This window comes from Typopeltis vanoorti, chromosome 10 (genome assembly GCF_054136105.1).
Source record: "Typopeltis vanoorti isolate ZY-2024b chromosome 10, IOZ_Tvanoo_1.0, whole genome shotgun sequence".
Lineage (NCBI taxonomy): Eukaryota > Metazoa > Arthropoda > Arachnida > Uropygi > Thelyphonidae > Typopeltis > Typopeltis vanoorti.
The window spans coordinates 89,730,739-89,754,760 of record NC_143558.1 but is presented as its reverse complement, the minus strand read 5'-3'; the positions used below and the strand labels follow the sequence as shown (position 1 = coordinate 89,754,760).

The 24,022-nt window shown below is 35.1% G+C and overlaps 1 protein-coding gene across 3 annotated transcripts in view; it reads right to left on the bottom strand.

The window, feature by feature from the left end:
- The window catches only part of gkt (tyrosyl-DNA phosphodiesterase glaikit), a 380,387-nt gene that overhangs the window by 263,729 nt on the left and 92,636 nt on the right, over positions 1–24,022 (bottom strand). For all 3 annotated transcript variants that reach the window (XM_090399355.1, XM_090399357.1, XM_090399356.1), the window contains exon 5: positions 22,256–22,311. In XM_090399355.1, the coding sequence (XP_090255481.1) occupies positions 22,256–22,311 (56 nt within the window). The remainder of the gene's footprint in view (positions 1–22,255; positions 22,312–24,022) is intronic.

Sequence of the window (24,022 nt, the reverse complement as noted above, 5' to 3'; positions counted from 1 at the left end):
GGGATGAAAAACACAGTTTGCTTGCGGGATGAAAAACCCTACTGACTGCGCCCAAGACCAGCTAACTTGGCTATGGCTGAGGAAGATCCTTCAGCTCCTCACGTCTCTGACAGGAATTGAACCTAGGACACTCCTTCCGCAGGCATATGGTTGCGAAGCGCAAAGCCACTAGGCTAACCGCACGGACAGAATCCATAGTGGTGACTGTTTATTAGTTGATAAAAGACCCAAGGTAATAGATGTTAACAGCTAATGGCTTTTCTCTTATTTAGAAAGAACTGAAGTGAATGAAATTGGACAGTAATTAGATGGCAAAGATAAAGATTTGTCTCCTTTCTTAGGAATGTATTAAATATGGGCTAATTTCCTAACTACATGAGAGATAATACCAGTAGAGATGAGAAGAAAAAGTGGCTTAGAGCAGGAGTCAACTCTGGAGCACAAATCTCTGGCACAATTGGAGAAATGGCATCAGGATAGGGAGACTTTTTTTTTGGTAACCAGTTTGGACACAATTCTGATTTCTGAAGTAATCAACACCAGATTGCAGTCAAAACTGCACAGAGAACAATCACTCACAGTATTAGAAGGATCATCACTAGTGAGGAAGAGATACAAAATATCTGAACAATCTGTGTAAGATCACAGATGACTGCAAATACTTGCATGATCCGTACAGTTGGAAAAGGAATGTCAGTCAGAAATGTGAACATTAAAATCTCTACAGAAGATGACCTCACTATTGGGAAAGTCAGACTGGAGAAAACTAATACTTAAAGAAAGAAAATCAGAAAGTTCAAAATGATTGGCAACATTTAGGGGAAAAGAGACAAACAGATGGGAGAAAATGAGGCTAAGAGATTTTTTTTTTGTCTAATTAAAAAAAAGAGATTAAGTTAAATTCTCCTGACATGGTATTTCAAAACAACACATGAACAAATACTATCTTTGAAACAAAAGAAGGCAAAGAAAGTGCAATCAAGAAAATTGAGGGGAGTAGTTGCTAGCTTACATGATGGGAATGGAAATGAACAGGAAGTTGAACATGAGGTTGGAATTAAGAGTATGTATACTTAAGTATAAAGAGCTAATAAGCTTCATTTCGGCAATGAAAACATTACTTAAATTAAGGGGATATTAAATCCCACATAGTTTTAAAACCGAATAAGAAACTCAAAGATTGGAATCAGAGAGTTTCTTGCCGAATATAGTAAACTATAAAGTATCGGCGACACTAGCGTTAGCCAATGCAAGTGATCCTAGTACGTAGTACAATACCAGTGCAGCTCGTTGCAAAGGTGTGGGAAATTCAGATCGCTATTCTTAGGTATTTTCCATAATGTAAAAACACACTTCCTAGGAAATGTATGCTGTTATTACATTATGGAGGGAGGTCACTACCCAGACCGGTTTCAGTCTTTTTTGAGGCTTCATCAGTGAGTAGCTAGACCTAATACCAAAGTGTATAGCGAAAAGAACTTATGTACTCTGCAAACGAGTTTTCCAAATAGGTGCAACCATTAAGTTACTTAAGTATAAAGTTTACTATATTCGGCAAGAAACTCTCTGATTCCAATCTTTGAGTTTCTTATTCGGTTTTAAAACTATGTGGGATTTAATATCCCCTTAATTTAAGTAATGTTTTCATTGCCGAAATGAAGCTTATTAGCTCTTTATACTTAAGTAACTTAATGGTTGCACCTGTTTGGAAAACTCGTTCGCAGAGTACATAAGTTCTTTTCGCTATACACTTTGGTATTAGGTCTAGCTACTCGCTGATGAAGCCTCAAAAAAGGCTGAAACCGGTCTGGGTAGTGACCTCCCTCCATAATGTAATAACAACATACATTTACTAGGAAGTGTGTTTTTACATTATGGAAAATACCTAAGAATAGCGATCTGAACTTCCCACACCTTTGCAACGAGCTGCCTGGTATTGTACTACGTACTAGGATCACTTGCATTGGCTAACGCTAGTGTCGCCGATACTTTATAGTTTACTATATTCGGCAAGAAACTCTCTGATTCCAATCTTTGAGTTTCTTATTCGGTTTTAAAACTATGTGGGATTTAATATAATATCCCCTTAATTTAAGTAAGAGTATGTATATTTTTGAAGTGCAACTGGAAGGTTTTGTGAGGTTTGCCTACATCTGCATGCATGTTGAGCTAAAATTAGGAGGGACATGGAATAGACAGTAATGAATTTCTTGGGTGTAGACAGTGGTGTGTTAGGACCGGCTCACACCAGCTCGTGTGAGCTGGTTGTTAAAATTTTTCAAATTTAGCAAGCTGGTTGTTAATGTTTTTAAGTCGGGCAAGACGGTTATTAAAATTCTTTATGAAAGGATAGATGATGAATGGTGGTACATACTTTTTCTCATAAATATTTTGAAATTGTATAATAAACACTTACATATATTATTATTATTATCAAAAATAAATGCATAAAGGAGAATTCACAGAAACTCAATTTACGAACGGGAATTTGGAAACGATTTTATTTACTAAACAATGTCTGTATTCATTAAATCACAAACACATTATCAAAAACTCCCAAACTGGGTATTTAAATAAACAATAATGCCTTATTTTTCGACGAATTTCCAAGAACTTGCAACATTAAGTTCTTGGAAATGCAACATTGTTGCACTATCGATAAATACAAAAATTCACCGCGATGGCTACAGTCTTTGGTCATTTGATCGGCTACAAGTGGTAATATTAGTATTACATTTTTTTTTGTTCAGGACGTCATTTAATAATAGGTAAGTTGTAGGTAATATAGGAAAATTTTCTTTAATATATGTTTTTATTTCGGTTTTTTCATTTTTTTTTTAACAATTAAAATAATTTTAATCAGGGTTAGAGTTTTGCAGTCAAAAAAAGCGGATAGCCGTTAGTTAAAAAAATGAAATAGAATGAAACTTCTTAAACATTAAAAGGACAAAATTTGAAGAAGCAGAAACAAAGACATCTGAAGATACAATAGAACTTTGTGAAGAATCAAATTTTTCATAAAGCGAGCCGGTTGTTAAAAATTTACCAACACACCACTGGGTACAGACATGGAAAATTTCACCTGCAAATTCATGGTCTTGAAAGACTCTCTCAGGCACAACTGGAAGAATACTGGTAGCAAATTATTCATTGGCTGAATTTTATTCACAAGCTGAAATCTTTGACAACTTTCTAAAACATTACTATTAGGTTTAGACTAAGCATACTATCTAGAAGCGATTCTGCTGAACAATCATTTTAAAGCTGTATCCTAAAGAAGAAATATTAGATCTTTCCATGGTGTTTACTTTAATTCTGAAAAAAAAAAAAAAAAAGTAACCAAAACTTCATTCTGGATCCAAACATGGTTTTTGGTCACTTCAAGCTTGCAATAACCAAAGGGTGATATATACTAGCTGATGAAAACTCATTTACCGCATAACAATGACATAGGGTAAGCCATTCCATTCAGGGATCTATGTATCATACCTTGACACTTCCTGAAACCCTCAGGGTGTACCAAATATTATGATAGTACTAAATGAAAAGTTTATAATCATTACTAACTTCCTATCAACAATTTTCCTCCAACCTGTTATCAGTCAAGGCTTCAATGTTGTCAGATATAATTTGGTGTTCTAAGGTACTTCTCACTGCATCAATCCACCTAGATTTTGTTCTTCTTTGGAACTTTTTCCTGCCATCGTGACAATAAATACTTGTTTTACTAATCTTTCCTCTCCCATTCTTTTTAAATGACCTACCACCTTAGATTAGCTCTGCTCACATATTTATGAATACTAATAATGTCAAGTTCCTTCTTAATATCCTCATTTTTAATATGTTTCTAATTTTTCTCAGATCTTTCATATCTGTGGTCTGCAATCTTTGAGAAAGTGTTTTATTTCTAACCTGGCTCTCAGATCAAGTTAAAACTGGTTTGAATGCTGTCATTTACATAGTTAGTTTAGTATTTTAAATAATTTCTCTCATTCCATTTAAATTTATTCAGTTGGCTTCCTCTCATAACAAATTTGCTAATCCTGACGTATCTATTTCCAAACTTAATTTGACCCTAAAAATTGTGCTCAGAGGATGAAGTTGATGTTTTCAATGTTCCTGCTTATTTTCATAGTCTTTATCTATTATTGCTGATTTTCATACCAAATTTATTGAATAAATTGAATACAGCAGTTATTAGTTCAGTTAGGGAATAATAACATCATGGGCAAATAAAGAAATCAAGAGTAAAGAAATGAGTTGAATACCTCCAACTAATGCCACTTTCCTTCGTCTCTTCAAGGATTAGGTATTTGCCTGTTCTGGCTTCATTCCAGTGATTTTTACTGGAATCGCTAAAGAAGCATATGGAATCATAGTCTAGTGAATCTGGTTTGTCATTCGAGATGGTAGAGACACCCATATTAACTTCCTCATTCTTATTTCCTCTTTTTTTAGTTTGAAAAGTATTCAAGAATGGGTAAGGGTGGAAGCTGATCATTACAGTCCTGTATAAATGATTGTTTCATGGAGCATATTTGTTTCATTTCTTCTAGTATTTTCTCTCTTTCCTTAGCCACACTATAGCATCCTTCTAGACTGACGGCCTTTTTTTTGTAAATGACTTCTCTTAATTTTTTATGCAATCCCAGTTGAAATTGTTGGAAAGTAATCCAATCTAGGTGAGGTATTTCTGCAGGGGATATTCTCATAGATTTAGCAATGTTCACCAATCTATTGAAATAGCTAGTCACATCTTCTGTGTCATTTTGCTTGCATTCATGGAACTCTATAAGGGTTTGATGGTAGCACTTAGTATAGGAGAATTCAGAGATTAGTTTGTCTTTAAATTTTTTGCACTCTAATGTTTCTCTAAGTACTGGAGATGAGTATAAAAATGATTGTGCTTTACCAATTAATTTGTTTCTGAGCAATATCAATAACTGAAAGTCAGTCCAATTTTCTGTCTCTCTGAGTTTTTCAATAAAGCTAAAAAATGACAATACATCATCTGATTCCTCTCCTGAAAATTGAGGAAAGACCTGTTGGGGGTTCACAGTTCTGAAGAATTCACTGTCTTCCATTCCTGTGCTAGATGCAAGAGACATATTGGATTATCATTTACTACTTTAATTCTCACAACTTCAAGTTTAAAACTATTCAAAATATAATTCTTTGCCTGATTTGTTCCACAACCAACTCACTGAGATTCACTTAACCTTACTACTAAAGTTTTAATAATTAAAAGAAACACACGTATTAACCACAGTGAAAATTATTTAATTGTAAATATTTCATCCTAAGTATCTTAGGACATCATCAGTACAGTAGTTTAAAACAATAATAGGAATAACATACAGTTAGGGTGCATGATTACAATAGAATCTCATTAAATGTACGTAATGAGATTCTATTGTGATCATGCGCCCTAACTGTATGTTATTCCTATTATTGTTTTAAACTACTGTACTGATGATGTCCTAAGATACTTAGGATGAAATATTTACAATTAAATCATTTTCACTGTGGTTAATACGTGTATTTCTTTTAATTATGATCGCACCACAGGTTTCGTTATTTAAAAAAACTAAAGTTTTAGGAATTAGTTCCTCTTAAGATAAATATAAAAAAAAACTTAATCTCTCAATTAACATTCGTGAATCAACATCCTGTCGATTGCGCCATTCTACTGGATCGTCGCTTCTGCTCAATTATGTTTTATCATCTTATAACTCTCTCACTCATTAGCATTTAATTAGTTGTAGGCTGACATATCATCCGAACATGAAGAAACTTTATAGTATACTGCGCCACTCCATGTTCTGAATTGCATGAGAGACTTTGATAAATCAACCTTCAACTGTACCTTTTGTTGAAAGTTTATTTTCCACTTGGTTAGAGTATAATAAGTTTAGTTTAATCCTTTATCCAAGTGTGAGCAAACAAAGTTTGCGCCTGAAAGTATCTTCAGGACTGGGTTAAGGTGATACAACACCAGGCAACTCGTTGCAAAGGTGGAGCAAGCTACCAACACTCCTATCTTAGTATCTCCTATAATGCAAAACACATCTCCTTGCGGATATGTCTAATGTTATGCATTAAGGGAAGGGCCACTACCCAGACCGGTTTCGACCTTTATTGAGGTCTCTTCAGTGGGAGCCAGGCCCAAGTCGAGATATCAGGCAGAAGCATTAGCAGGTCATCTCCACCTATAGGAATTGCCAATTGGTGTGCCACCCTTTTTTAATAAATTACTCTGGATTTAGAGAAAGATGTTGAAAGTTTATTTTCCACTTGGTTAGAGTATAATAAGTTTAGTTTAATCCTTTATCCAAGTGTGAGCAAACAAAGTTTGCGCCTGAAAGTTTGCCCTGGTGTTGTATCACCTTAACCCAGTCCTGAAGATACTTTCAGGCGCAAACTTTGTTTGCTCACACTTGGATAAAGGATTAAACTAAACTTATTATACTCTAACCAAGTGGAAAATAAACTTTCAACATCTTTCTCTAAATCCAGAGTAATTTATTAAAAAAGGGTGGCACACCAATTGGCAATTCCTATAGGTGGAGATGACCTGCTAATGCTTCTGCCTGATATCTCGACTTGGGCCTGGCTCCCACTGAAGAGACCTCAATAAAGGTCGAAGCCGGTCTGGGTAGTGGCCCTTCCCTTAATGCATAACATTAGACATATCCGCAAGGAGATGTGTTTTGCATTATAGGAGATACTAAGATAGGAGTGTTGGTATCTTGCTCCACCTTTGCAACGAGTTGCCTGGTGTTGTATCACCTTAACCCAGTCCTGAAGATACTTTCAGGCGCAAACTTTGTTTGCTCACACTTGGATAAAGGATTAAACTAAACTTATTATACTTCAACTGTACCAGGTTATTATAAAACTGATTTTAGGCCGAAGTTCTCTTTATTATTTAGAGTTCCCACTAAGATTCGAATTATTTTAATGAGCAGTGAAATGAAAAAAATCAGACAAATACAAGATTCGATTCAAATAAAATTATTTAATGCAGTGTCACATAAATTACATCATAACACAATATTCCAACAGGGACATTAATTAAAAGAATACAAAGCTCTCATTAAGATACTAATATACTACTCAGCTGAGCTTAAAATTTATAATTAAAAACTATATTAACAGATGTTATTCTTCTTGTTACAAAGAACTTCTACCACAACTCCACTCTGACCAAGGTTACATCTCAAAACATTTTAAATATCAAATCAGTTCAAGATATCCAGAAAGAATACAACTCATGAACCATCAGACGTTCATTTGTAATTCTCTAAGCTCAGTCAATCAAAATTAGTTCTTGTAAGTTTGAGATTCCTAAATTACAACAAATAGGCTTCTCAATATTCTTGTTCAGTCAATGAACACTTGATTGAATAATAAAGCATTTGTCACTTGAAGAGGGAAAAGTTCAATCTCGACTCGTTGAATACAGCAACTAGGAATAAATTACTTTCAGCCGAATTAATTTTCGTTACTTCTCACTAAGTATAGTAAAGATAATCTTACCAGGATATAGCTTCATCACATCATAAGGAGATCGGACAACATCTTTAAAGTCCTTGCTGACTTTTACTTTGTAGTAACACAAACTTAAAAGAATCTTCTATTTCCGCGATTGATTTATAGACTTGGGAAAATATAACCTTTTTGCACTTGGTTTAAATTATCTACCCATTTCTTCCTTTTCTTATACGTATTATCCTATGTCTTGCACTTTTACACTGCTAGGGACTAGGAAGTTTTGGTAGAAATCCAACTCCGAAAAAGGTAAGTTAAAATTCCAAGCGATTCACGGTCCTTTCTATTTTGTTTTCGGCGGCACGTCAAAATCCCCCTTCAGTCTCTAGCTACCATTCTCTATACTCCCTCACTCGTTTCTCCTTTTTACTTTCGTTTTTGTGTCCACTTGTTCCTTTTTCCTGCCAGTAACTGGTTCTCACCGGTTTAGCTCACATTGAACGTGCTTTTCCCTTGTATATAGTAATTCACGCTCCAACATGCGCTAGGAGAAAATTGCATGATTTCTCACAACAAACAATCAAATGATATCATAAGGAATTTTCTGGATATATTAAAAATACATAATCACAGTTTCTTATATTATTATTAAAGGAATAAAGAAAATAAAATAAATGACACTTTAATACAGAGCCTTATCATGTCTATGATATACCCTAAAATTACATAAATAAAATTAACTAACAAAACTCAAAAGGAATTACATGAATAACATTTTATAAGCAAGAGACTAACAAAATAAATTTAAATAAGTCCTGCTAATGATATGGTAGATCATGTTAATTATGAATGAAGTATTATTAATTATAAATATCTTCATTCACAATTTAACAATAGTAATGGCAACAGAATAACAGTTGCAAAGGATATAGTGGAATTATTGAATGAGCACTTTATCAGTGTATATCATACTGGTGAAATGATGCAGTGCAATATATAGAAGGGAGGCAAGTATTAGGAGAAATGGCAGTGAAAGAATCTGAAATATATCAGGTATTGATCAGGGTAGATGTTAATAAGGCTGTGGGAATTTATGACATATCACCACATATTCTTAAGGAATGTGACCAACAATTTACTATGCCCTTGACCTGGTTAATTAATGAAAGTCTTGCAGTGGGTAGGGTTCCTAAGCAGTGAAAAGAAGGCAAAATAGTACCACTCCACAAGCATAGTTCTAGAACAGAAGCAGCTGCGCGTCAGCCATATGTGCAATGTGTGCGATGCACACAGGCGCCAGGATATAGTATAGGCACCAAAGAGGAGGAAATACTTTAAAAAAAACATTTTTTTAAAGTGATTTTTTATTGGGGGGGGCACCAACTAAAGTTTTGCACACAGGTGCCTGACACTACTGGCGTGCCCCTGGACAGAAGTTTCCAATTATAGACTAGGCTGTATAACTGCAGTTGTGGTCAAGATTGGAGAGTTAGGAATAGAATACAGGATTGGGTTGATGGACATAGCATTCTTTATGATGACCAGCATGAATAAAATGCAAGTAAATTGTTAAATTTACTTGCATTTTATGATAAGTTGGTGTACATGCTGCAGAGAATGAGAATAGATAGATCAGAGATTGGCTCTGAACGATACCAGCAAGTTGTGTATGATGGAGCAGCGTCTCAAAAAAGGAGGGTAACCAGTGCCGTACCTCAGGGTTCTGTTCTTGGTTCCCTGCTGTTATCTTGATTGTAAATGATATATCATGTATTAACTGGGGATCTTCAGTTGTTTGCTGATAATGCAAAGTTAGGGTGAATTATAAGTAGCACTGCTGATGTTAATCTGCTTCAGGAAGATTTGAATAGACTTTTGAGTTGGACAAAGGAGTGTGGTTGTAGTTTTAATATTAATAAGTGCTGTGTTGCATTTTGGAGTGCAGAAATATAAGGCTGTGTACTATATTGATGGTGTTGTACTGCAGGAAGTGGATGAGATTCCATTGTGTATGAGAGCAGTGTCTCAAAAATGGAGGGTGACCAATGCTGTGCCTCAGGGTTCTTGGGTCCCTGCTGTTAACTTGTTTGTAAATGATATATCATGTACTGACTGGGGATCTTCAGTTGTTTGCTGATAATGCAAAGTTAGGGTTTGGGACTGATGGTAGACAGTAAACTGAAGTTTATTGTCTAGTGTTGCAAGGCTGCACATCATAGTGCTGCTATGATAAGAAGTACTCTAGGGATATAAAGGATATATATATATATATATATATATATAGGGATAAAAAGCACTGGTTAGACCAAACTTGGATTATTGTGCTCAAATTTGGTCATCTGGATTTTAGTGTAATGTGAAAACACTGGAAAGAGTCTAGAGACAAGTGACTAAGACAATACAAATACTTTGGAATGCTGGCTATGGAGAGAGTGAAGAAATGTGGATTGCCGAGTTTGGTGGATAGGAGGAAAAGAGGTGATATGACAGAGACATTTAAGTTAGTGAGAGCATTTTATCAGATTAATCCAAAATGGGATTATAAAAGGATTAAAAGGCGAGAGGTGAAGAACCAGGGCAATCCCTGGAAGTTATGTAAGAATGTGGTGAAGAGGAGTGTGAGGAGTAGATTTTTTTGCATTGAGTATTGTCAGTGAATGAAATACATTACCAGAATGTGTTGTTAATGCAAGGAATGTTAAGGATTTTAAGATTTGGTATGATAAATAATATTCAGTATGATAAGATTCGGTATGATGAATGAACCTCCCACGATGAGTCTACCTACTCCATGGAGGATGCAATAATAATAATAATTTTATAGTTAAGCAAAAGGATTTGCTTTTCGAAACTTGAATAGGTTGAAATGTGCTCAATAGCTGAAGAGAATATAATGAGTTTCCTTGGTATTGTACTACTTAAAAGAAAGACAATGTCCAAAAGCAGTATATTCACCTTGCTTTGCACAGTGGATATTTATTAGCCTTTTCTTTTTATGACTTTCAGTGCTATGCAAGTTGAAACAATTTTTGGCTATTTTCTGCAATGTTTACAATTTACATTAACAAGATCATTTATTACTATTACTATTATTACGGGCAACTCCAGGGAGTCATTAGACTCATCGAGGGAGGCCCCAAATCATATTCATCACAACTATCTGACATTCATACAGTATCTATCATACCTCGCCTTAAACTCATTCACTGTCACAGCATCCACTACAGACTCAGGGAGCGCATTCCACTCATTCACTACTCTAAAAGTAAAGAACCCAGCTCTAACACCTTTACTAACCACACTTTTGCCCAGTTTCCATGGATGTCCCCTAGTCCTCCCACAACCAGCCCTGTTCTCAAAAATATCTTCTGAATTAATTTTATAGAAACCCTTCAGTAATTTGAATGTCTCAATCATATCTCCCCTCCTCCGCCTATCAACCAATTTTTGCAACCCACAAATCCTCAATAGTGTGGTTAGTAAAGGTGTTAGAGCTGGGTTCTTTACTTTTAGAGTAGTGAATGAGTGGAATGTGCTCCCTGAGTCTGTAGTGGATGCTGTGACAGTGAATGAGTTTAAGGCGAGGTATGATAGATACTGTATGAATGTCAGATAGTTGTGATGAATATGATTTGGGGCCTCCCTCGATGAGTCTAATGACTCCCTGGAGTTGCCCGTAATAATAGTAATAGTAATAAATGATCTTGTTAATGTAAATTGTAAACATTGCAGAAAATAGCCAAAAATTGTTTCAACTTGCATAGCACTGAAAGTCATAAAAAGAAAAGGCTAATAAATATATTTATATAAAATATATTTTTTAAATCAGAGTTAACTTCATTACTTTATATTTCTAATATTAATGCATGATATCTGTTCAATGACTGGCAGAAATGAATCAAATAAAAGGTGAATACATGCACTTCCTCCTTGCAGAGAACTACATTCTTTTATATAGAAGGTAACTAGTGATGAAGCTTATATTTTCATAAGCTCTCATTCACTTTTAAAGCTTTTTTTTTTTTTTTTTTAAAAATTTAAGGATTCATAAGGTAAACCATATTTGTCTACATGGCTATAAAATAACAATGATTATTTATTATTTTCATTTCATAATTTGCATTACTGAGCAATATTTAAATCAAGACTTAATGATGGTATTGCTTAGATCAGTGTTTTCAAAGTGTGGTACAGAAAAGAATTTCAACAGATACATAAAGAACAATAGTTTTGTTGTGCATAACAAGTTATTTCTTGCAATTTTCCTCTAAACATTATAATGATAGCTATAAACAAGATTTCTGAAATGTAAGTAATAATAATAGCTGATGAAAAATGCAATGATTACTGCTCAGTCACTTTCTTACAATGAGCATCTCCTTTAGTTCCATGTGAGTATATAAATTTGAATTTAATATTAATTAAATTTATTTTCCTCTTCTTATTATATTAAGAGACCTACAGGGTGTCAGGAACTCATTTCGGGGTCACATACTACCCACACCAGCTTTCATACCTGTTCTTGAATCCATTCACTCTACTTGCACATATAACTTCCAATAACAATCCATTCCAATCAAGCACCACTCTATAAGAGAAAAATCTAGATCTCACCCCATTTCTTAGCAGCATTTATTCTCAGCTTCCAAGGATGCCCTCTTGTCCTTACCCCACACTCCATAAAATAAAAAATTCCATTAACTGAAATCCTGTATGACCCTTTCGGAAGTTTGTAAGTCTAAATCATATCATTCCTCTTTCTCCTGTTTGCTTGTCTGCAGTCTACAAATTCTCAATGTGTCATCATAATCAGTATTCCACAATCCTGATAACATTTTTAACACTCTCCTTTGCAATCTCTTCACTGTATCAGAATTGCAATGGAAACCAGGAGACCAGACCTGCACACAACAGTCCAAGTGAGATCTTATCAAGGCCTTGTAAAGAGGCAAAATGACATCCTTATTTTCACATGTTAAAGTTTGTTTCAGCATTGCAATTAACTTTTGAGTTGTATTTGCAGTCTTTGCTACATGGCCTCAGAACTTCAACTTCCTTTCTAATAACACTCCAAGATCCTCAGCCTGATCAGTTTCTTCTAGCATAATCCCACCAAAGTATCTATGCTATGTAAATAATATTGTGATGGGTTTAACTAGTGATATGCAGCTTTTGTAGATGATGCAAAATGGGAGAGGGGGGCAATGCAGAGTCAAGCAGATGTTATGGCCCTACAGGAGGACTTGAATAGATTGCATGAATGGGCAGGTAAGTGGCACTATCAGTTCAACGTTGCAAAGTGTAAGGTTTTGAGATTTGGAAAAAAAACAATGGGATGCAAGCCATACACTTGGTGGGGAAATTTTAAAGGAAGTAGAGGAGATGAGAGATCTAGGAGTGATGGTGGACAAGGACCTGAAATTCAGGAGCAATATTACACAAACTGTGAAGACGTCACATCGGATAATGGCAATGATGCAGAGCACCCTGATATGCAGAAATAGAGAGGTTATGATGCCATTGTATAAGGACGTCTCATATGGATTATTGTGCACAGATTTGGTCGCTGGGTTTTCATGGCGACGAGCATATGTTAGAAAGGGTCCAGATAAGATTCCCAAAAGCGGTCAGTGGTCTTTGGAATGTGGAGTAGAAGGAGAGAGATTGAGAGAATGTAAGTTGCAAATTCTTGTGAAAGGGGGATATGCTTGAGACATATAAGCTAGTTAGAGGTTGTTATCAGGTTTATGTGTAAGAGATTTTTCATAGAATGGGAGAGGCCACTCTGAAACCATATAAGTAGGTGTGAGCAGAGCAGTAAGAAGATAGAAGATTCTTTACATGGAGAGTGGTTGGTAGGTGGAATGTATTGTCTGAGTGTGTTGTGAATGTAGACACATTGAATCAGTTTATGGCATGATTAGATGAGCATTGTGTGCAATAGTGTGTGTACCTCCCATGATGAGTCACTGACTCCATGGAGATCAGATGATAATAATCATAATGATAATAAAGGACATGACTTACTGACATTGAACTGAAATCCATTTTCCCATACCCACAATTCCAGGATATTCAAGTCCTGTTATTCAATATGTATGATTGAATAACAGTAGACCAAGGACTGATCTGTGATACACCAGTGACTAACTTAAATCCTGCAGACTCATATCCCCAATATGCCATTTTTTGATATCTGTCAGTCAGCCATCCTCTTATCCACATTGATATTTGATAATATCAAATATCAATGTGGATAAGAGGATGATATTTAATAATCCAAATCCATATTCTCCAATTTATGCAAATCCAAAATCATGGTATATCCATTCCACTTGATTAGCTCAATGGTAACATTATTATATAATGTGAGCAAGTTGCTAAATCTTGATCTTCTCTTAGCAAACTCATGCTGCTCAAAGTAGAGATTCTCTGTCAACCAATTTCTGAATGCGAGTCCTAACCAACTTTTCCAAAATCTTCAGCACCACTCCTGAGATACTGATTGGTTGATAATTGGATATATCACTCTTTGCAACACCCTTGTGTAATGGGAATATTATTATTATTATATTCTTCTCTTCTTCTTCTTCCTAATGTGGAATTTAGGCCAAGTGGCCTGTTCTGGTCTCATGCCATCTCTTTCTTGGTCTTCCGATTCTTCTTTTCCCACTTATTTTGTATCAAGTCTTACATGTATAATATTTTCTGTATAATATTTTCGGTAGTCTGCTGTTGTCCATTCGATTTAAATGTTCTAGCCATTTTTGTTTATACTGTCTTATGTAGTAATTAATTGGTTTTATTTTCAGGGATTGTAAGATTTTTTCATTTGTTTTGTGGTCCCACTTGGTATATCCAGCTGTTTTTCTGAGGAACTTCATTTCTGCTGTTTGAATTCGTTTTTCATCTTTCCTTTTCATGGTCCATGTTTCGCTCCATATAGTAGAGTTGGTTTTGACAAGACATTATATAGTCTGATTCTAGTGTGTTTTTGTACTAGGGATGGCTTAAATATATCATTTATTATGCCATTTACTTTGACAAAGTTTGATATTTTAGTGTCTATGTCTTTTTCTTCATCGTATGATAGATCACATCCCAAGTATCTGAAAGTGTTTACTTGTTATAGTATTTTATTATCTATCACTATTTTACTACTTATTGGGTTTTCTCCTTTGAATGCCCTTATTTTTGTTTTTTTTCCTTAGATATTGTCATATTATATTGCTTTGAGATATCATTTAATGATTTTAATGATCTTTGTAAGTCATCTTCTGATGTAGCTAATACTATTTGATCATCTGCAAATAGTAGTGTATCTATCTTCATTTGCAGGGTCATTTGTATACCAAATGGATTATGCTGTTTCCAGATTGTTAATATTTCACTTATATATATATATATATTGAAAAGCAGAGGGTACATCCTTGTCATACTCCTCTTGATATATCCTTCCATTCTGAGATGTGTTCTAATTTAACTGCTATTTTATTTCCTGTATATATTTCTTGAATAGATTGTAAAAGTTGGTTTCGTATGTTTAAATCGGTTAATATTTTAAACAATTTTTGTCTACTAATTTTGTCAAAGGCTTTTTCATAATCAAACAAAGGCCACGTGCGTTTTTTTTGAAATTTTTTCTCTTCTCTATTAATAATTTTAAAGTAAAAATTGGATCTATGCAGGATCGGCCTTTTCGGAAACCATTTTGTTCTTCTAGTAATTTGTCTTCTACAATGCTGCTTAGTTTCTCTTTTAATATTCCTGCATATATTTTATATCCTGTATTCAGCAGGCTAATTCCCCTATAATTATTGCAATTGTCTTTATTTCCTTTTTTATAGATTGGGATAACCAGTGTTTTTTTCCAAGAGTTAGGGGATTTTCCGGACATCCAAACCATCTTAAAAAATTTCAGAAGTCTTTCATTAAATTTTTCACCTGCATTTTTGTATAGTTCTATATTTATATTGTCTTCTCCTGGTGTTTTTCTATTTTTCATCTTCTTTATTATATTTTTCAGTTCTAACATTGTGATATTTTCTATTAGGTCATTCTTTGTCTTATAAACTTTTATTTCATTGTTCTCATCTGTCCAGAGATTTTGGAAATAGGTCACCCATTTTTCTAAATCTATTGTTTGTATTTTTATCTTCTCTTTTATTTCTTTATTCATGTATTTTATTACTTTACAGGTTTTGGGTTGTGGCTTAAATAAATCCTTTTCTAGTTCTGTTACGAAATTGTTTAATCATTCTCTATGTTTTTTCCTTTCTCGTTTTGCAATTGCACTATTTCTTTTATACTCTATTTCTGCTTCTATTGTTTTGGAATTTAGCCATTTCTGGTAACTGTCCTTTTTGGTTGTTATTATATTTTCTATTTCTTTGTTCCAGTCTCGTAGTCCTCTTTTTCTAATCCATTTGTGCTTTATTCCTAAGGTTTCTGTTGCTGCTTTTGTGAGAATTTGTTTCAAATTTTCCCATTCATCTTCTATGTCACTTGATTCATGTGTGGTTTCTGTTTTTAAGTTTGTGCATTTTTGATATTGTTGTCTAATTTGAGGATCCTGTAATGAAGAAATTTTGTAGCTTGGCTGGTAAGAATTTTCAATTCTATGTGTTTTTAGCCACTTTGGTTTAAAACGAATTTCTGCTGATACCATATAATGATCAGAGTTTAATTCAAAGCCTCGATATGCTCTTATGTCTAAAATTAACTCTGCTAATTTAAAATTTGTGATAACGTAGTCAATTACTGATTTGTATCCTCTGGCTGACCAAGTATATATATGTATTTCCTTATGTTTAAACATTGAATTCATTATTCTCATATTATTATAAATAACAAAATCATGCAATCTGCGACCATTTTGATTACATGTATCTTTGCCAAATTTACTTATGTTTGTTTTGTATTTTTTGTTTCCTATTCTGGCATTTAAATCATCTGCTAGCAGTAAATAGTCAGTTTTGTTTGTTTTATCTATGGATTTTTTTGTAATATTTTATAAAATATATTACTGTTTTCTTCTTTTCCCTCTTCTGGTGTATATGCACTGATTATTGTTATGTGGCCTCTAACGTCTTGAGTCTAATTTCTACTAGTCTTTCATTCAAATAGTTGTAATATACAATATTGTTCTTTAGGGATTTATGTACCATAATCATTATACCTGCTTTTGCTCTTTCATCTTTTTTTACCCCACTGTAGATTTGTATATAGTTGTGTTTCTTTTGTACCTTTTTGTTTTTTCTTTGTTTCTGTTACTATACATATCTTTATGTTAGCTTGGTTTAGTTGTTTATAAAGTTCTTCTTCTTTGTGTGCAAAGCTTCTCACATTCCATGTTGCAATCTTCATTATGTGTTCTTTTTCCAATTTTGTTTATGGTTTCCTGGTTTGTGGTCTTTTCCCTGACAGTCCGTCTGGCTTTTCTTTGCATGAAACTTGAAAGTATTTTGAATTTCCTCAGGGCAGGTTACTAACCTATCACTAGGTATTATTATTATTATTATTATTATGCGACACTTCCAGGGAGTCCAAGGGACTCATCGAGGGATGGCATTTACTCTATAACTCTGTCACCACCACTTAGTCCACCAACTACAATGAACCACAACTACCATCATCATCATCTACACCAAATCCATCTACAGCCGAAGCTATTTTCTCAGACAATCACAAACATCCATGCCCATGGCAGGATTCAAATCTGCAGCCTTTTGGCTGGAGAGCAGATACACTAACTACTGAGGCAACCAGGCCGACATCCTATATTCATTCTGCTCCTGCAGGATCTTCCCTGTTCTGAGACTCAAATTATATGCCCTTGTTGCCGGCTGGAACATCGCCGGTTAAATAAGTGCCCCCCCCGTTGTTTTAGCCAGGGAACCAGGGCAAACAGCGAAAAGTCAGTTACTGGAACAAATCCTAAAACACACCCCAACTCAATATCACCAGCGTTCAAGATCGGTACTATCAACATAAGAAGTCTGAATGGCAAAGAAATGGAGCCAGTTGAGGAATTGAATAAGTACCAGATTGACATAATAGGGGTGACTGAAACAAAAAAGACAAAAACTAGCGAGATCTTTCTGAGCAATAAATACAAAATGTTATATTCAGGCAATGACAATCAAGGAGAAGAACATTCAACACTAAATACGAGTCTATGTCTTGTGCCTATGGTCATACAGAAGGTTCTACTAAGGTAGAAGTGGAGGAATTTTTTGAGGCTTTAGAGAAAGCAACGGAAACAATGAAAAATTGGTCCTTGTTGGGGATCTAATAGCAGAGTAAGAAATGATTGTCAGACATACAAAAAAATTTTTGGAAAATTTGGAGAAAAGAGCAAAGCTAATAATAATGGCAAATACTCGTTGGATTTCTGCTCAGGCCATGGACTGGTTATTACTAACACCGTGTTCCAACATAAAAATGTGCACAAATTGGAGAGAAGAGGCAAGGGATAAGAAAAGTCCCATTGACTATGTTATTGTTGATAGTGAGGTTTTCTCACTGGTGCAGGAAACCAGAGAGAGAGAGAGAGAGAGAGAGAGAGAGAGAGAGTACAGAGGATTTGAAATTGGAAGTGATCACCATTTAGTCTTGAGCAGGATAAAATTGAATTTCATATTGAAATGAAGAACATGCAAGAAAGCTTTAAAGAGAATAAAAGTTGAGCAGCTCTCAGATATGAACTGTAGACTAAAGTACACAAACATTAGTCAAGAAAAAATGAAACAGTTTGAGAACAGAGAAACCAAACCTTGGAGATTCAGTGGCAAGCCCTGAAGAAAACATTGATTGATTCAACCAGAGAGGCATGTGGTGAGGTTGTGTGCAAGGATAGAAAAATCAGAACTCCATGATGGAATCAGGAGGTTAAAGAGCCAGTGAAGGAAAAGAAAACAGCATATCAAAAGTTCCTGGCAAATAGGTCAGCTTGTGCTCTTAGAGAATACACAGAAAGCTAAACATTGTTTAGCTTTCTAATGTAAGAAAGCTAAACACTGTAAAACTAGCTAAACAAAAGTCATGGGAAGACTTTGGTAAGAGCATAGAAAATAAATATCAAGAAGGTGACAAATATTCTTGAAGTAGTTGAAGAAGCTCAGAAATGGAGGAAAGAGAGCTATAAAAGGAATTAGAGATGAAAAAAAAAGAGGTGTAATGAAAACTGGAGAAAAGATATCCTTGAAGTATGGAGTAATTACTTTGAAAAACTGCTAAACGAAACAATCAGTGACAGCACAGTGGTAAAAAACACTGACCCGGCATGCAATCAGGAATACATATCCATACTTGAAGTAGAAATAGCCATGAAAAGCCTGAAATGTGGAAAGGCAGCTGGAGTAGATGATATTCGACCAGCAATGCTCAAGTATGGAGGCCTTTCAGTGGTTGCACTGCATAGTTCAGAAGGTCTGGACAGAGGGGAATGAATTCCAGGTGATTGGAGTGGCGCTCTCATAGTACCATTATATAAAAATGGAAATAAAACTGAATGTGAGAATTAAGAGATATTTCTCTACTGAGTATTCTGGTAAGATTTATGCCATTATGCTTGAGAAACGGATGAGAAGAATTGTAGAAGAGAAGTTTGGTGAAGAACAGGCTTGACTCAGGCCAAACAGAGACTGTCAGGATCGCATTTTTCACTTTACGAGAAATACCTGAGAAGTCTTGGGAATATAACAAAGATCTGTATTTAAGTTTTGTAAATCTGGAAAAAGCATATGACAAAGTGCCAAGAGAGAAGCTATTCAAACCGCAACAGTTGTATGATGTCAGTGGGGCATTAGATCAAGCAATACTTAGTCTTTATTTGAGTTGTAAGTCAGCAGAAGGTTAATCTCAGCTCTTTGCTTTATGCAGATGATGTTATACTTCAATAAATCTGCTACAAGTCTGCAAGATTCCCTGACTAATTTGAATAACTGTTGTAATAGATATGGTATGAAGGTCAGCAATAACAAAACAATGAAAATAGGTAGAAGCAAACTGCATTGTGAATAGAGAACCTATAGAACAAGTAAAACATTTTAGCTACTGAGGCATGATTTTTTAGTAAAGATGGTAAATTAAGTATGGAAATAGACAACAGAATCAACAAAGCTGGTATGGCAGGAAGTCAACTGAATAAATTTAAATGGAATAAGAGAGAAATTAGTCAAAACACTAAATTAGCTGTATACAAGACGGTGTTCAAACCAATTTTAACTTATGGATCTGAGAGCTGGGTTAGAAGTAAAACACTTGACCGCAGTCTAGAGACCGCAGATATGAAAGCAGAGAAAGATTACGGGGCATGAACAGATGGCATCAATGGCAATATCATATTAAAAACAAGGATATTAGGAAAGAACTTGACATTGTTAGCATACAGGAATGTGTTTGCAGAGCTAATCTCAGGTGGTATGGTCACTTAAACAGAATGGGAGAGGAAAGATTAGTAAAACAAGTGTTCTCTGTCAGGGTTGCAGGAAAAAACCCAGAGGAAGACGAAGATATAGGTAAATTGATACGGTAAAAAGTGCCTTAGAGGATAGAAGTATAAGATTTGACAATTTTGGAGTCTTGACAGGTAACAGATTGATTTGGAGGAAAATTGTAGATAGGATGTTAGTAATGATGTAAATTTTTTATGTAGTACTATCACATCATCTTGTACACCCCCCTTGAGGGTATATGTCAGGAATTTGATGATGATGATGAAGCAATAGCCAGTTCAGCTGAACACTCTTTCAGCACCCGTGCTGATATCCCATCAGTTCCTATTGCTGAATTCTTATTCAGTTTGTTCAACAGATTTAATACCTTCCCCTCATACATCTGAGTTTCTTCATCCAGTGAAGTGGAAGCAGTGAGCTCAATGTTGCATATACCAGATTGAGAGCTTTTTGCAAAATTGGCACTCATTAGTTAAACAACCCCTTCTGCATTTGTCATACTCCACCATCTGTATTCAGTAGAGTTATTCTTTCATATTCCGTCTTTCTTTTTCATGCAGCATATCAATAGAATTCTTTGGGGTTATCTTTAGTTTGCAAAGATAGTTTCTTTTCATATTCAGACTTAAGCTTTCCATACAATTATGACTCTTCTTGCCTGCTGCTTATAATTTTCGTAACAGACATCATCCTTATACACATGGTATTCCTTCCACATCATCCTTTTCTTACGGATCTCTTGCTTTATAAGATTACACATCCATTTGACTTCTATCCTATTTATTCTTCGAACTCTCAGGAACACATTCTGATGGTGCATCATTTAAATATTTTCTAAATGCTTCCCATGCATTGTCAATATTTTTCCCATCCAGCAACCGATACTATTGAGCTGAACTCAGTATACTTCTCAGAGGGTCATAATTTCCTGCTTCGTAATTCAGCATGTAACTTTTCCTGAATAATCTCAGCCACTTCCCAAGTAAGTACTGCATGATCACTGTCACCAACCAGAGGCAGAATAGTTACGTTTTTAACTAAAATCCCATCTGACACTAATGAAATCTAACACTTTTTGATTTCGAGTTCCTTCTGTCACATGTAACTTGAGATTGTCTTGCAACAGCTCAATAAATTCAGTTTCATTCTTCTCATGAAATTTTACTACTACCTAATCAATATTTGAATGATTAAAGCCCATCATTATGAATTACACTTTTTGTGCCTATCATCTTTATTTGGTGATGCATTTCTTCATCACTAGCAACTGATCCACCAGGTCTGTAACAATATCCCAATATGTAATTGATCTTGTTAGATTCCAATTTAGTTTCCCTCACACCAGATGGCTTCAAATTCATTGCCACATGAAATACTGTTACTGGTACTACAATTATAATTCTCAACACTAACTGGATTCAAGTCATCCGTTATCATTACCAGCATGCATCCCCAACCCCTCTCCTGTCATCCTTCCTAAAAATACTGTACTCTTTACACTTGAAACCAGTTGGTATGTCTGATTCTGACAACTACGTCTCACTATTTCCTACAGGCTGTGGTCCAATACATTGGTCAATGCAACAAACTCTACCCTGGTGTTTCTGATACTCCTAGCATTTGTGTAGAGGCATAATAAGCTGCCTGCATGTTCTTTTGTATGCTCTTGTCTGCAGTCTGCATGACACAGTTGGACTACTTGCAGATTTCTGTTCTTCTCTAGTGCTTTATATATGCACACATCTAATGGGTCTGAACCAGACAAAATCATTCTCTCCTTGTAATCATTTCCATGATAATGCCCATTCCCATCATTAACACAGTTACATAACATTTTTGCTCTTATGCGCATATTCTCACCATTCCTCCCATTATAATTTAGTTTCCTTGACTCTCTGTGTTAGGTCTCATATCAGTTATTAGTTTTTCATGATTTCTGTTACCAAATCCATCCCTCTTATAAAAATCCAATCTTCCCTCAAACTTGCTGCACACATCCAAAAATTCAGATTAGTTTCTTCTACATAACTTCTGTTTAACTGACAACAATGATAAAGTTCACAAGTTTCTTATACTAATACTGCTCACCTGCATTGTCAGTTTATCTTCCAACTTTTTGAGTTTGTACCAATCAAAATGCCCTTTGGTAGTTTGAACTGAATAATTCTAATAATAAATCATATCATATTTTAAAAGGGATAAGCAATCATAGTTTGGTAACATTCCAAAAAAATACAGCTTTGCTTTAAAATGAAAATGAAATAAAATCAAGTAATATTCCAGAAGTTCAAGTTTATTCAACTTACCTAAATTCTAAAGGATATTGGTTAATCAGCCATGGAATGTCAAACATGTAGTTAAACTGAGGAGAAAAACAAAAATGAATAAAAATAAAAATAAAATAAAGTTATAGCAAATATAATGAAAAATACTACTTATATAAGTACACATTTCAGATTTTTTATTATTATTATTATTATTATACAGGCACCTCCATGGACCGAAGACTCAACGCAGGAGATCCAATCTATCCGCACATCTATCATACCTCTCCTTGAACCCATTAACAGAAAAAGCACTCACAACTGACTCTGGCAACCAATTCCACTCATTCACCACTCTCCAAGCAAAAAATCTAGTCCTCACACCCCCTACTGACCACACCTTTATTCAACTTCCAGGGATTTCCCCTTGTTCTGGTCCCTCTAGCCAAATGCTGAAACATTTCCCCTGCATCTATATCCTATAAAATCCTTTAAGCAGCTTAAATGTTTTTTTATCATATCCCCTCTTTTTTCTCCTATCAACCAACTTCTGAAATCCACACACCTTCAAGCTATCGTCATAAAGCACATTCCAAAGGCCACTTACCATCTTGGTCACTTGCCTCTGAATCTCTCCACTGCATCCACATCACCAAGAAACCCAGGGGACCAGACTTGAGCACAATAACACAGATGTGAGCGTATTAAGGCCTTACAAAGAGGAATTACAAACTTCCTTATCTCTACTTGTTAATGTGTTCTTCGCTAGCCAAGTAATCTAATATGCTACCTTAGCAATATGTCCTCTAAACTTTAACTCCCTGTATACCACCACCGCTAAATCTCTAGCTTCGTCTATTTCCTGGAATACAGTGCCATCAATGTGATACACAGCTTGTAATCTATTTATTCCAAAATGCATAACTTCTATATTTTTCAACATTAAAATGACACTCATTAACTTTTGCCCATACTGACAGTATATTTAAATCATCCTGCAAGCTCTCCACATCGCCTTGATTAATATTGCTCTACTTAATTTCACATCATCAGCAAACAACTGAATATTTCCTTTCAGGTTATTTCCTATATCATTTATGTATAAATTAAACAGCAATGGTCCCAGCACTGAATCTTATGACACACCACTAGTCACTTGTTTTTGCCTCAATTCTGTCTCTCCATATACCACTATTTGATATCTGTCCAGCAGCCGCCCTCTTATCCACATAATCAGTGTCATATCCCCTCCCCCATTTGTTCTAATTTGTATAACAGTGTTCCAAGTGTCAAATGCCTTTGCAAAATCCAGTAAAATCATAGTGTAGCCATTTCCTTTGTCCAACTCAGCTGTTACTCTATTATAAAAAGTTAGTAAATTACCAAGGCATGACCGACCCTTCACAAAACCATGCTAACCCTCATACAGTATCATATTTTTATCTACCCATTCTTGAATTCTCTTTTTTACCAATTTTTCTAATACTTTTACCATCATGCCTGAGATACTGATTGGTCTATAATTTGCTGTCTTTGTTTGTAGTAGTCTTAGAACCTCCTTTATGCAAAGAAATAATTTTGCCTCTTTCCACTCCCTTGGAACTCTACCAGAGCTGAAATTTAAACAGCTTAGTCAAAGACATTGCCAGTTCTCTTGCACATTCTTGCAAAACCCTAGCTGATATCCCATCTAATCCCACAGCTGTATGGTTCCCTGAAAAACATAGGGAACCATACAGCTGTGGGATTCAGGGAACTTAAAACTTAAATCGCTTACACTGTACCATTCCCAGAGACCACGTGCCTTTA